The sequence below is a fragment of the Typopeltis vanoorti genome, chromosome 1 (genome assembly GCF_054136105.1).
Source record: "Typopeltis vanoorti isolate ZY-2024b chromosome 1, IOZ_Tvanoo_1.0, whole genome shotgun sequence".
Lineage (NCBI taxonomy): Eukaryota > Metazoa > Arthropoda > Arachnida > Uropygi > Thelyphonidae > Typopeltis > Typopeltis vanoorti.
Window position 1 is genome coordinate 179,538,685 of NC_143549.1, and position 12,515 is coordinate 179,551,199.

The 12,515-nt window shown below is 35.0% G+C and overlaps 1 protein-coding gene across 1 annotated transcript in view; it reads right to left on the reverse strand.

Annotated features, from left to right (window-relative positions):
* The window catches only part of Fbl6 (F-box and leucine-rich repeat protein 6), a 273,653-nt gene that overhangs the window by 122,696 nt on the left and 138,442 nt on the right, over positions 1–12,515 (reverse strand). Inside the window, exon 5 of the mRNA XM_090404578.1 lies at positions 7,614–7,748. Coding sequence (XP_090260704.1) covers positions 7,614–7,748 — 135 coding nt within the window. The remainder of the gene's footprint in view (positions 1–7,613; positions 7,749–12,515) is intronic.

Below are 12,515 nucleotides of genomic sequence, written 5' to 3' on the forward strand. Positions count from 1 at the left end.
GTCCATTATTATTTTATAACCAAGTAGAAAGCAGTGTATCATTGAAACATTTAAGTAATCAAGTGCTTAGAAAAATACAAATACCTAAAATTGCTTGAGTACTGTAGTACTTAAGACATTACTTATGTAAATGCATTCAATTCAAATGCCACTTGGTACATATTTTTAAATGCAGTTATAGCAATTCAAATTCTATCAGACAAAACCAGATCAATTTGCTTTTTAGAAGTCAAAAAATATCAGAAGACTCATTCATTAATAATGACATTATTTAATTACATGACATTGGTCGTATAGTGCAGCGCTTCCCAAACTGTGGGCCGTGGCCCCCTTGGGGGGGGGCCTCAGGTTTTGTTGAGGAGGACCGTGAAATAATGAAAACAAATATAAAATGTTTTAAGACTAAGTAGATTTTTTTTATTTTAAAAGAAACGTATTTAACTTTTATTATTTATTATTTCTTTTTTGTTATTTTTTATATTTTAATGGAAAAATTCACACATTGGTGTTGGTTCACAAACTCTGCTTCCTGCGTATTTCGGTGCTTAATGAATATTAGTAAATATTGCTTATTCATATGTTTCATTTCAAAGCAGTGGTTAATTGTATTTACTTTGAATGCTCTCCAGGGAAGCACCAAATCTTCCTGTCCCTTTCATCACTCGTTCGTAATCAGGAGTGTTGATATTGACTTTATATACATATCAAAACTCGTTTTATATTATCACTGTCATCCGAGCTAGTTTTCTGTTATCAATAACTTCACACATGAAAAAAAGCTTAAACAAGTTCATGTGGGGAGATAGTAATGCCCTTGCAATGGTAAACAACATGCCCTCCATAACAGCCACTATACTGCAGAGGCAATAAAAACAAGTACCTTTATTATGCCAGTGAATAAGGTATGAGGAGTCCGTGTAATATATTTCTCAACAAATAGTGCAATTAGAGACAACTGGGATAAAAACACACTAATTAATGAATCACATGTCCCCTCATACAGAAACTATGCTGTATAGACTGAAACAAAACCATATGTTGCATGGGCAAACACAGCATCTAACTAAAAACTATTGTTATTAATTAGATGTGTGTGAGTTCGATTTCCCAATAAAATTCAACCGAACGTGGTAAAATTCGTAAAAGTGTTAAAATTAAGTAATATATATATATATATATATATATATATATATATATATATATAATGAATGTTATGGCAGTTTCACATATGGAATTCGGTTGAAGAGAGTTAGCATTTCAACTCAATTGTCAGCTATGCTTTTATCTTTCAGTTGCATGATCTTATGTTAATAGCGCACCAATCATATGCACTTATTAATAACCTGCCTTTGCTGTCTGTTTTGCGTTAAGCTTAATTACCATAAAGGAAGAAAAGTCACAAAAGAGAAAAATGTTCCTGGTCCGGGGATTCCCTCATTCAGGTAATATTCACTAATTTCGTGTTATCAGTCTGTGGTGTGCCAGTATCGGTAAGTGGTGATATTATTTGATCTATTCTACGTTAAAAAATTTAACCCTGAGATGGATAAGTGGCTGATAAAAAATAAAAAAAAAATTCCCACGAACAATCAGAAGAAGCAGAAACAGACTCAAAAAAAAGGACAGTATTTCATATTTTACCAGAACAGCCCGCATCGTCTTCAGAACCAAACGGTAAGAGGCAAAAAATGTAATATATGCATTTGATTTTTGCAATATGGAGAAAGGGAGCGTATACAGCATTGGGCAGATGAGGGTAATGTTATCTGTGAGAGTCAACATGGATTTGTGAAAGGACATTCTTGTTTTAGCAATATGCTAGCCTTTTATAATCAAGTTACAAGAACATTAGATGAGGGAAAGGCATATACTGCAATTTTCTTAGACTTAGCGAAGGCATTTGACAGGGTGCCACATGATAAGCTGATATTTAAGTTGCAGCACATAGGTCTGGATGTCAGATTGGTCAACTGGATTCAGGATTGGCTGTCTGATAGGTATCAGAAAGTTGTGTATGGTGGAGCAGTTTCAAGGAGGCAGAGGGTTACAAGTGGGGTCCCACAGGGCTCAGTACTAGGACCTATATTGTTTAACCTTTATATCAATGACATTGCCAGTGGATTGCAAGGGGATATTCAGTTGTTTGCAGATGATGCGAAGCTGGGAAGGATTATTAGTAATAGTGCAGATGTGGTAGCTCTGCAAGAGGATTTAAATAAGCTAGATAGATGGGCAAATGAATGGGGGTTGTCAGTTTAATGCAGCAAAATGTAAGGTCTTGAGGTTTGGGAAACATCGATGGGATGCTGCATACTCTATGGGAGAAGTTATACTGGAGGAAGTAGGGGAGACAAGAGATCTGGGGTTGATGATTGATAGAAACCTGAAGTTTAGGGGACATATTGCAAAGGTGGTGAAGGTAATACAGAGGATTGCTGCAATTATGAGAAGGACACTGACCTGCAGAGATAAGAGGGTTATCATTCCGTCGTATAAGTCTCTGATCAGACCACACTTGGACCATTGTTCTCAGATTTGGTCCCCAGGATTTGAAGGGGATAAATTAACTGTGGAAAGGATACAAAGACGGTTTCAGGACTGTACAAGCATAGTTATGAGGATCGGCTGAGGGAATGTGGACTGCAGAGTGTGGTGGATAGAAGAAGGAGAGGTGATATGATTGAGACTTTTAAACTGTTGAGAGGTGGTTACAGGGTTGACACTGGGGAGTTCTTTGGCTTGGTTGAACAGCGGGAAGGAGTGATGACAAGAGGCCATCCCTGGAAGTTACGAAAGGAAACTGTGAGCAAGAGGGTAAGGAGTGGTTTCTTTGTGTGGAGGGTGGTTGAACCGTGGAATGCATTGCCTGATGGAGTGGTGGGAGCGAGAACGGTCAATGAGTTTAAGGAGTGGTATGATAGACTTTGTATTTCTTAGGGGGGACCTCCCCTCGATGAGTCTTGACAGACTTTATGTTCTTAGGAAGGACCTCCCACGATGAGTCTTTTGACTCCATGGAGGCCTGAATAATAATATTCACTGTGTATGTTTTGTATTGAATATAAATACAATAAATATTATAATAATATATCTCTCTATTACGATTTTTTTTCGAGGGGGGGGCCGTGAAACATTTTAATTTTTGTAAAGGGGGCCCTGACATCCAGAAGTTTGGGAAGCACTGGTATAGTACATTACTATCATGGCTTGACTAAGGTTTAGATGATCTGTGAATCCTATTCTAGAAATCAAACATGGTACTTTTTTCAAGCTACTTCACTATCCAATAAGCAGGGTAGTGGACTCACATCCACAGATTGTATACACTGGATTGCAAATATGCTACCCAATTAGTAAAACAAGGTTTTTTTTTTTTTTGTATATGTCTTCCACCCATAAACAGTTGTAAACCTTATAGTGCATGAGTACTATGGACAGGCTAATGATTTTTTAAAATAATTTTTTATTTCATTTATTTATTATTAGTTAACACTAGCTTGGAGGACCGAGTAGACAGAATTTCCACTTTGTTACTAACAGAATAGGGATTCCAATTGCACAGTAGCATTGATGTTTTTGAAAATCTTTGGGTGGAAAATGATTTCCTATAGTATAGTGCAATCACCATCTACAGAAAAATAATCTATACACTTCTCTGAAAGCCTTCCATTCCCCACCTAAACCTCTTCTCTGATAATAGAGCTCTTCAGCAGCCAACCACTTTACTTTTAGTGACAAACTTACAAGGAAGTTATTTGCCTACTCTATTGGAACATTTCATCAGATGAATAACAGCTACCTTGTCCATCATGAGGACCCTTTCTCCTCAATTTCTGCATGCATGTCTCTTATAGTAGATATATGGATAATATTCTTATAATTAGCACAAAACTATTACTAAGCGAGTTCTCTGTAATGTTGAGAAGGTTAACAGCAGCTAAGCTTGATGAAGACTGCCAGTTTTTTTTTTTATAGCTCTAAAAACTTTTTGTGGCACAATTATCACTAGAGAAAGAGAGAAAACTCTTCCTTACATTTTAGTTCCTCAAAAAAAAAAGGAACAATAAATCATGCCAAAATATCTGTCATCCATAAAGTTGTAGCTGTCCAAAGAAAACACCTGACAAAGTTTTAGTCTGTTTCTGCAAAGGATAACTGTCAATTTCTTTTTTATGACTGTGGCCCTATGAACTCCAGGAGGAATTCTCAATTCATGGGTGTAAATTTGGATTTTATTTGGCAAAAATTCTGGTAAACACCAGAATAATGTCAATGGTTTTGAAACCTGTATTTGTTTCTTTGAGACACATAATGGCTTTTGAAATGTTTTTCAAGAGGAACTTCAAAGAGAATAATGTAATCTTATGAGCACTACTTTATTTTGTAAAAACATGGATTGTTTCAAATGGAGCGATAGGCATTTGAAGACAACTCAAATTTCCTCATAACTATGGAATAAAAATGATGTGACTTTTAAATGGAATTTAAAAAACTAATAATGTTGTGTAAGGCTGGAACACATCATTTTCCCTTGCATCACAGTGCCGAAAAACATATTCTATGGTCACAAGAGGCTGCCTGTATGAGTAGATATAGATGTGTGCAATTTGAGATTTTGGAAAACCAGAATATTTTTTTTTTCTAGTTATAATGCACTCACTAAAAATAGAAAAGAAATGTTGGTGAATCTGCTTCAAACAAAAGCAAAACCAGTATATTTAAAAATTTACAGATCTGAATACAACACTTTGCATCACTAAAAAAGTTGTGAACCTGTGGTTTTGAACACTAATCTGACATTTTTTTTAGTTGTTTCTAAATGTTAATTATTTTGCTTTTTGAGCAGGTTTCCAAAAAATACATTTTTCTTTAAATTTTTTGTTAATTAAAAAAATTTTTTTTATGAAAGTGAATTTGCAACTTTGTTTATTTTCCATACATTTTTTTGAAAAAGAAAAGATAATGAAGATATTCTTTATTAAAAGCACATCTACATATCATTGTAATAGCAACATAAAGCAACAATTTAGGCAATTTTGTGAACAGAAAAACTGGTCCCCATTGCTTGAAATATGCTTACTGAGACTTTTTTGTCTCAGTTACTAATGATAACAAACAACTACAATGTTACTTTTGATATCCTACAATCTTCTATAAATATACTGAGTCATTAAGCATTTGTGACCTCACAGTTGCAGAACAATTATCATTATTTTATTTTATACTTTTGCATTTAAAGAAAAGTAAAGTAAAATGCTGGATATATTTCACAGATGATTATTAGATCTCAAATGGAACACATTATATTCAAACAACGCCATCTGCTCATGTTACAGTGCATTTGAGAAATTACTATATCCAGATAGGAAAGATACTTTCAGCTATGCATCACCTATTTGGGAAAGAGATCTGGTTCAGTTTCTCTCTGCAAAGGACAGGAAGCAGCAGTATTTCTCTCTCAGAAATGTGGATTTTTCTCTCATACAGTACAGGCAAACCATCCAAAAATCATATTTAGACATATAACAATAAGTCTGCAAAACTGTCTACCCAACAGGCAGAATAAAGGTGAGTGATGATGATGAATTCAAACAAACAATTCAGTCCTTACCAGGACAATCATTAGTGGGGAATTAATTGATAAAGTACAGAGAGGTAAATGGTTAACAGCCTTCTGCTATGCACTTTACATAAAACACAGTGGTAAACACCATATTTTAACTGAACTATATAGTTGAGCAGAGAGGTATTTTTTTCAGTTGTTAAGTAGTATATTTTATACTACACAAGAATAATATACTACACTACAGGTAGTCCACGACTTTTGACGGGGTTCCGTTCCAACGTCTCCGTCATAAGTCTATTCTGACGTAAGTTGAGGACTTTTTAATTCTTGATTTGTTTGATTTCTGTTATAATATTTTCATAAATAGGTTTCTATTTAACTTAAAATGGTTAAAATTGTATAAACCTCGTAAACATTTATAAATTATTTATTAGCACATATACATATAAATACATAAATACAAATTAAGAAAGAAAAATTTAAGAAAAAATACATAAACACATATCAAAAATCATCATTTTTGATGTGTGTTTATTTCAGATTTTTCTTGAAAATTTTGAGTTTCAAAATCAGAACTAGCAGCTTCCGTTATTTGTATGCTATGTTAGTTAAATCGGCTTTTGAATCGATAAAATCAACCTTTACTAGCGTTAAATGTATGCTCGCCATATTTATCTTGTTGTTTCCTGAAATTGTCAAATAGGTTGCGTGCTTTTGTTTGAATCATAAACAAAATGAGAGGAATATTCTTGTTGATTATACTATATCATTAAAAGCTTCTCCATTTCATGAATTGGCCCTTCTCTTTTTTTCGTTAAAATTCTACATTTCATATTAACTGCCCCTTTAGCTGCCTCCATTATTCTTGATTTATCTTTTATATTGTTGAAACCTTCATTTTAACATCTAAACTTAAAGCTTTCCTCGCCTTCTTTTTTATGTTGGAATTTTCATCATTTTCATCACTTCACTTACTGGACATGATAGGGTTACAAGATACAAAAATTGTAATGAGAGAAACGAATACTTCGACTGCTGATTAGCAACTAATGTGCCAAAGGCTGTGATAAGTTAAAAGTGGGTGAATCATAGCAGCAGCTATTGTGTATTGGTGATAAGCCTTGCTTGTCGACTAATGGCGATGCTGCAATGCATATACAAAAGTCATTTTTCTTCTTCTTCTTCCCTTCAGGTATTAGGCCTATTATGGAGCTCTCTTTAGCCCCTTCTAAGCTGTACCCATCCCGAGGATAAGGTGGCTAGCCCTATGCCTCTCGATGTGTCCTATGTCTTAGCTGCGTGTGTTCACGGGGCCAGTTTGCCTACTTGCAGGAGGAAAAACACCAGATAAACTGGGGTGGGGGAGAACCCTGCGGTCCACGCCCAAGACTGGCTAACTTGGCTATGTCTGAGAAAGATCCTTAAACTCCTCACGTCGGCGACGGGAATCGAACTTAGGACACTCCTTTCCCAGTCATATGGTTGCGAAGCACATAGTCACTCAGCTAACCACGTTGACGTATACAAAAGTAATGTGATATATGTATGTATATGCTGGCGGCAAAGTTAAATTAGAGAATTTTTAATAATAATTTTGGCCGTCGTAAGTCGAGGACTACCTGTATATTGGAAGGAATATATCTGCTTTCTAGGAACATACTTTCTGCTCTAATGAATACAATTAGTACAATCCATTTGTTTTCCTATATACTGTTCTGAGCATATAGAAAACACAAGTCATGAATACAATTTCATGAGCAGAATTCTGTTTTACAGATACTTGGATACAATGTGAATATAAATTCAGAGTATTCAAAAGTAAGAATATAACTTTTTACATAATTTGTATTCTGAGTATGTATTTTATCCTTTATATATTTTTTTGTAATACAAACATTTTATAAAATAGTAATAAAATAGTGTGTTATATTTATTACATGTGCCAGAGAAGATAATTTGAACATTCAAAAATATAATGAAATTTAATTCTTACTTCAAATTAAATATTAGATTCCTGAGTTAACATCCTTATGAAAGAACTCCTTACCTGAGATAATGCAGATAAATCAAAGCTAGTCAATTTTGTACAGCTGTCTACTAAGGAACGTATAGAGGCAATTGTTATTGTTTTGCAACGACTAAGATTAATGGCAGTTAACTGTCGGCAGTGTTGGCATATGGCCTGTAACAAAAATGTGCAATTCATGATATTATTCTTCAGTTGCAACAAACTATATATATTTCAATGGGGTAAAGATGAAGTATAATACAACAGATCACCTATTACCTGACTAGACCACCAGTTATCCTGTCTTCTAGTCCAAAAAACAGACATTTTCACTGTACCTCTATCCCCACTAAATAATTTTTATAACTAATTAGCTAAATTTAATAAAGATGCATTTTATGAAAGATTTTATATATATATATATATATATATAAAAGAGTAACTGGATAAAAATTAATGCATTGCAATATTTCAATTATTATTATTATCCTCCCCTCAATGGGGTTGGCAGACTCATCATGGGAGGTTCTTTGCAACGAGTTGCCGTGGTGTGGCACTACCAAGTGGTCACTTATGCTTGGATACGCTGACAGTTCATCGGCATGAAACGTTCAGATCGTAGTTTTCGATCTTAGTTTCGCTTACTGGCTGAAAAACAAAAGGGATTTTTATCGCCTTAACGTATCAACCTTGCCAGAAAAACAGCCGTTTGGCTTTTCATCTTAGTGACAATATATTTATTGTACTGAATCTTAAAATCCTTAACACTCCCCCCCCTTGCATTAACAATATTCCAGTAATGCATTGCATTGCATTCACTCATAATTTTCCATGTAAAAAAAATCTACTCATATCCCTCTTCACCACACTCATAACTTCCAGGGATGGTCACTGGTTCTTCCACTCTTTTTATAATCCTCCTCTGAATTAATCCAATAAAATACCTTTACTAACTTAAACGTCTCTATCATATCATTTCTTTCCTCATCCACCAAACTTTGCAACCCAAATTTCTTCAAACACCCCCCCCCCCCTCTCTCTCTCTCCAGAGTCCAGATATTGTCTTAGTAGCTCTTTTCTGCTTCCTCTCCAATGTTTCCACATCATACTGTAAACCACATTAGTCCAAGTGTGGTCTGATCAGTGCTTTATACAGTGATGCAATCACCTCGTCCCTACACGTTAGTGTTTATTTATTTATTTATTTTATTATCATAGTGGCATTATGATATATTGTCTTTGCAACAGTTGAAATATGCCCTCTAAACTTCATTGTCAAACATCTCCAAAATCTCAAATTTGATTCACTTTCTGCAGTACAGTGAAATCAATATAGTACACAGCCTTGCATTTCTGCACTTCAAAATGTAACTTATTAATATTAAAACTACAAACCCACTCCTTTGTCCAAGTCAAAAGTCTATTCAAATCTTTCTGAAGAGAAATGACATCAGTACTAATTATAATTCTGAAACTTTGCATCATGAGCAAACAACTGAAGATCAAATTCAGACTACATGATATATCATTTACAAACAAATTAAACAGAAGGGACCCAAGAGCAGAACCATGGGGCATGCCACTGGTTACTCTCCTTTTTTGAGATACTGCTCTATCATACACAACTTACTAGAATCACACAGAGAGTCAATCACCAATATATTATCTATTTCCATCCTCTGCAGCTTGTACACTAAACTTATGTCACGATCTATTAAACGTTTTTGCAAGGTTCCAGAATATTACTGTATATGATTCTCCCTTATCTAACACACTCATTACCTTGTCATAAAATGCAAGCAAATTGCTAAAATAAGACCTACCCTTTACAAATCCATGCTGACCATAATAAAAAATACTCTGTTCATCAACTCAATCTTGTATTCTATTCCTGACCAATTTCTCCAACATCATAACTACAACTAATTTTACAGACTGGTCTATAACTGAAAACTACTGTTCTAGAACCATGCCATGTCCTAGAACTATACTAACTGTTGTGCACATTCCTTAAAAATACATGGTGATATGTCATACATTCTCACAGCCTTATTAACATCTACACTTACTCATACAATTCTCCTAATACTGGTCTCCCTTCTACATATTGCATGGCATCATTTACACCAGTACAATATATGCTGATAAAGTGCTCATTTGATAATTTCACTATATCCTTTGCAATAGCCACTCTGCTGCCACAACTACCTACCAGTGCCAACCTGCTATAATTACTGTTTTTCTTTCTTACCATATAGCAGAATTCCCTACAATTAACCTTGGTCTGACCAGCCAATCTCCTCTCATACTGCACCTTTTCTTTCTTTCTTTTTTTTTTTTTAATCATGTTTGTCACCTTCCTGTCCTGCACTCTATACTCTTCATGGATCTCATTGCCACTAACTGTCTTGTACCTACTCCATGTATGAGGATGTATTGGGCAAATGGAAAGGTAATGTCTTAGTATTGATGTCAGCCGCTGATCTTGGGGTCAGGATATCAGGCTCCAGTCTTTGCATACACTTAACTCTCACTTATGGCTCAAAGTTGGTAGTGCACACCAGCAGCTACACCCTGGTAAAACGCTTCGGTTGGTGGGCTAAACTAAGTGAGGGTATCAGCAACATAAATAGGGAATGTCAACCTTTATATGCATGAAGTCTGGAATGGCCAAGATGGCAAAAGAATTAACGTAGACTAATCGACGGCACTAAGGACATGACAGCAAGATGTACGGCAATTCAAGAGCATGCTTCTGACACAGGGACTTGTGGCCAGTCATTGTGGAAGAGACCGGAGCATCACCACATATTTATCCATAGTCAACCATGAAACACCATGTCACAATTAAAGCATGAAATCGGGAATTGTAAGATAAGAACTACTAAGGTAGTGTATGCAGATGATATCCAAAACCCTCTGGGGAGGATATTCTCAGATGTCCTTTGTCTGAAAACCAGGAGCAATCTCTTGAAAATAGTAACATGGAACATCAGGACACTCTAGGAGGTGGGCAAATTAAACAACTTAATCCAGGAATTAGAAGTGAGGAAGGTAGATATTGCCGGTATCAGTGAAGTAAGGTGGACAGATACAGGCATAATACAAAGAAAAAATCATACTATAATTAACTCCTGCAGTGATTTACACCCTTAACAGAGTGACACTTGTTCTAATAAGTAATACAATTGCAAAATCTCTACTGGATATTGGCCCATAAATGGCAGAATCATAATAGCCAAAATAGCCGCATAACCATTTAACTTGTATATTATCCAAGCATATGCACCAACTCAAGACCACCCAGACAAAGAGTTGGAACAGTTTTATGAAGACATCCGAACACTTCAATCTCTAGTGCTAAGTCATATTATTATAATGATTGTCGACCTAAATGAGAGTGGGTTCAGAAAAAATCTCATTTTGCATGGGAAACCAAGGTCTTGGAATTAGAAATTAAACAAGTGAAAGTGTAGATGATGTGGTTAGCTGTAGTTGGTGGACTGAGTGGTGGAGATGGAGAGTTGTAGAGTAGGTGCCCTCCCTTGATGGGTCTTGACTCCTTGGAGGAGGATTATTATTATCATGTAATAATAATAATAATAAGCAAAAGATTCGAGAATGCAATAACATATCCTGGAGCAGACATAGGATCAGACCACAACCTAGCGATTGCAAAAATCAAAATAAAACTTACAAATCATACCAAGCCAACCATTCATAAGAGAAACCTATGATTCAGACTCACTTAACAACTAAGAAGTTAGACTGCTTTATAAGTCTGACACCACAATTCACATAGAAAATAGAAGACCAATTGATGAAATTAACATGAACTGGCAAACATTCAAAAATAGCATCAACAAAGCAGCCAAAAATATACTCCCACAATTAAAAAGGAAAAGGAGTAAACCTAGGATAAATGAAAAAATATTCAAGTTGATGGAACAAAGAAAAAAAGTTAAAGAACAAACACAAATATAAAAGCATGAATAAAGAATGCATGAAAGCCAAAGAGGAATGGATTAGGAATAAATGTACAGACACTGAAAACCTTGATAAAAAGCACAGGAGAGAAATGACAAGCAGGACAAATACAGTAAATCACACAAGTGTCATTAATATATGCCATTAGAATAGATCATATTCTAATGGATACAAAAGAAATCATGGAAAGATGGATTGAATACACAAGGAACATAGAAATAATATTCCCAAACAGACAGATTTAGAAGGACCCTCCATTTTACTTTTTGAAGATGAAAACGCTGTCTGAAAACTAAAACATAAAGCTACAGGAAGAGATAAAATCTTGGCAGAATGGTTGAAGGCTCTAGATGAAGGAGGACTGATATGCCTAATAAAATCATGCAATAAGATATATGAGACTGGATTTCTACCCAAAGATATTAATCACTCAATTTTCGTTCCAATCCCCCCGCGAAAAAAAAAGCTACAAGATGTGAGGAGTTAAGAACAATTAGCCTCATCAGTTAAGTATCAGAAGTCCTCTTATATGTTATTCTTGAAAGAAATAAAAGCAAAATAGACATAGAAACAGATGATACATAAAGTGGCTTCAAGGAAAATGTAGGTACAAGATCTTGAGTATTTTCAACATCAGAACCATCATTAAAAGATATCTAGAAAAGCAAAAAGATGTGTACCTCTGCTTCAAAGATTACAAAAAGGCATTTGACAATGTTCAACATGAGCAATTAACTGAAATCCTTTTAAAAATAGGCATGGATGGAAAAGACATTAAGCTAATAAATAATCTTTACTGGGAACAGACTGAATCTTTGAGAATAAATGAAGAAACCTCAGAAGAATTCCCAGTTCAGAAAGGTGTGAGAAAACGCTGTCTTGTCTCTGATTCTCTTTAACCCATACACAGAAGAAATATTAAATAAAATTACTAACCTCAAAGGAATAACTGTA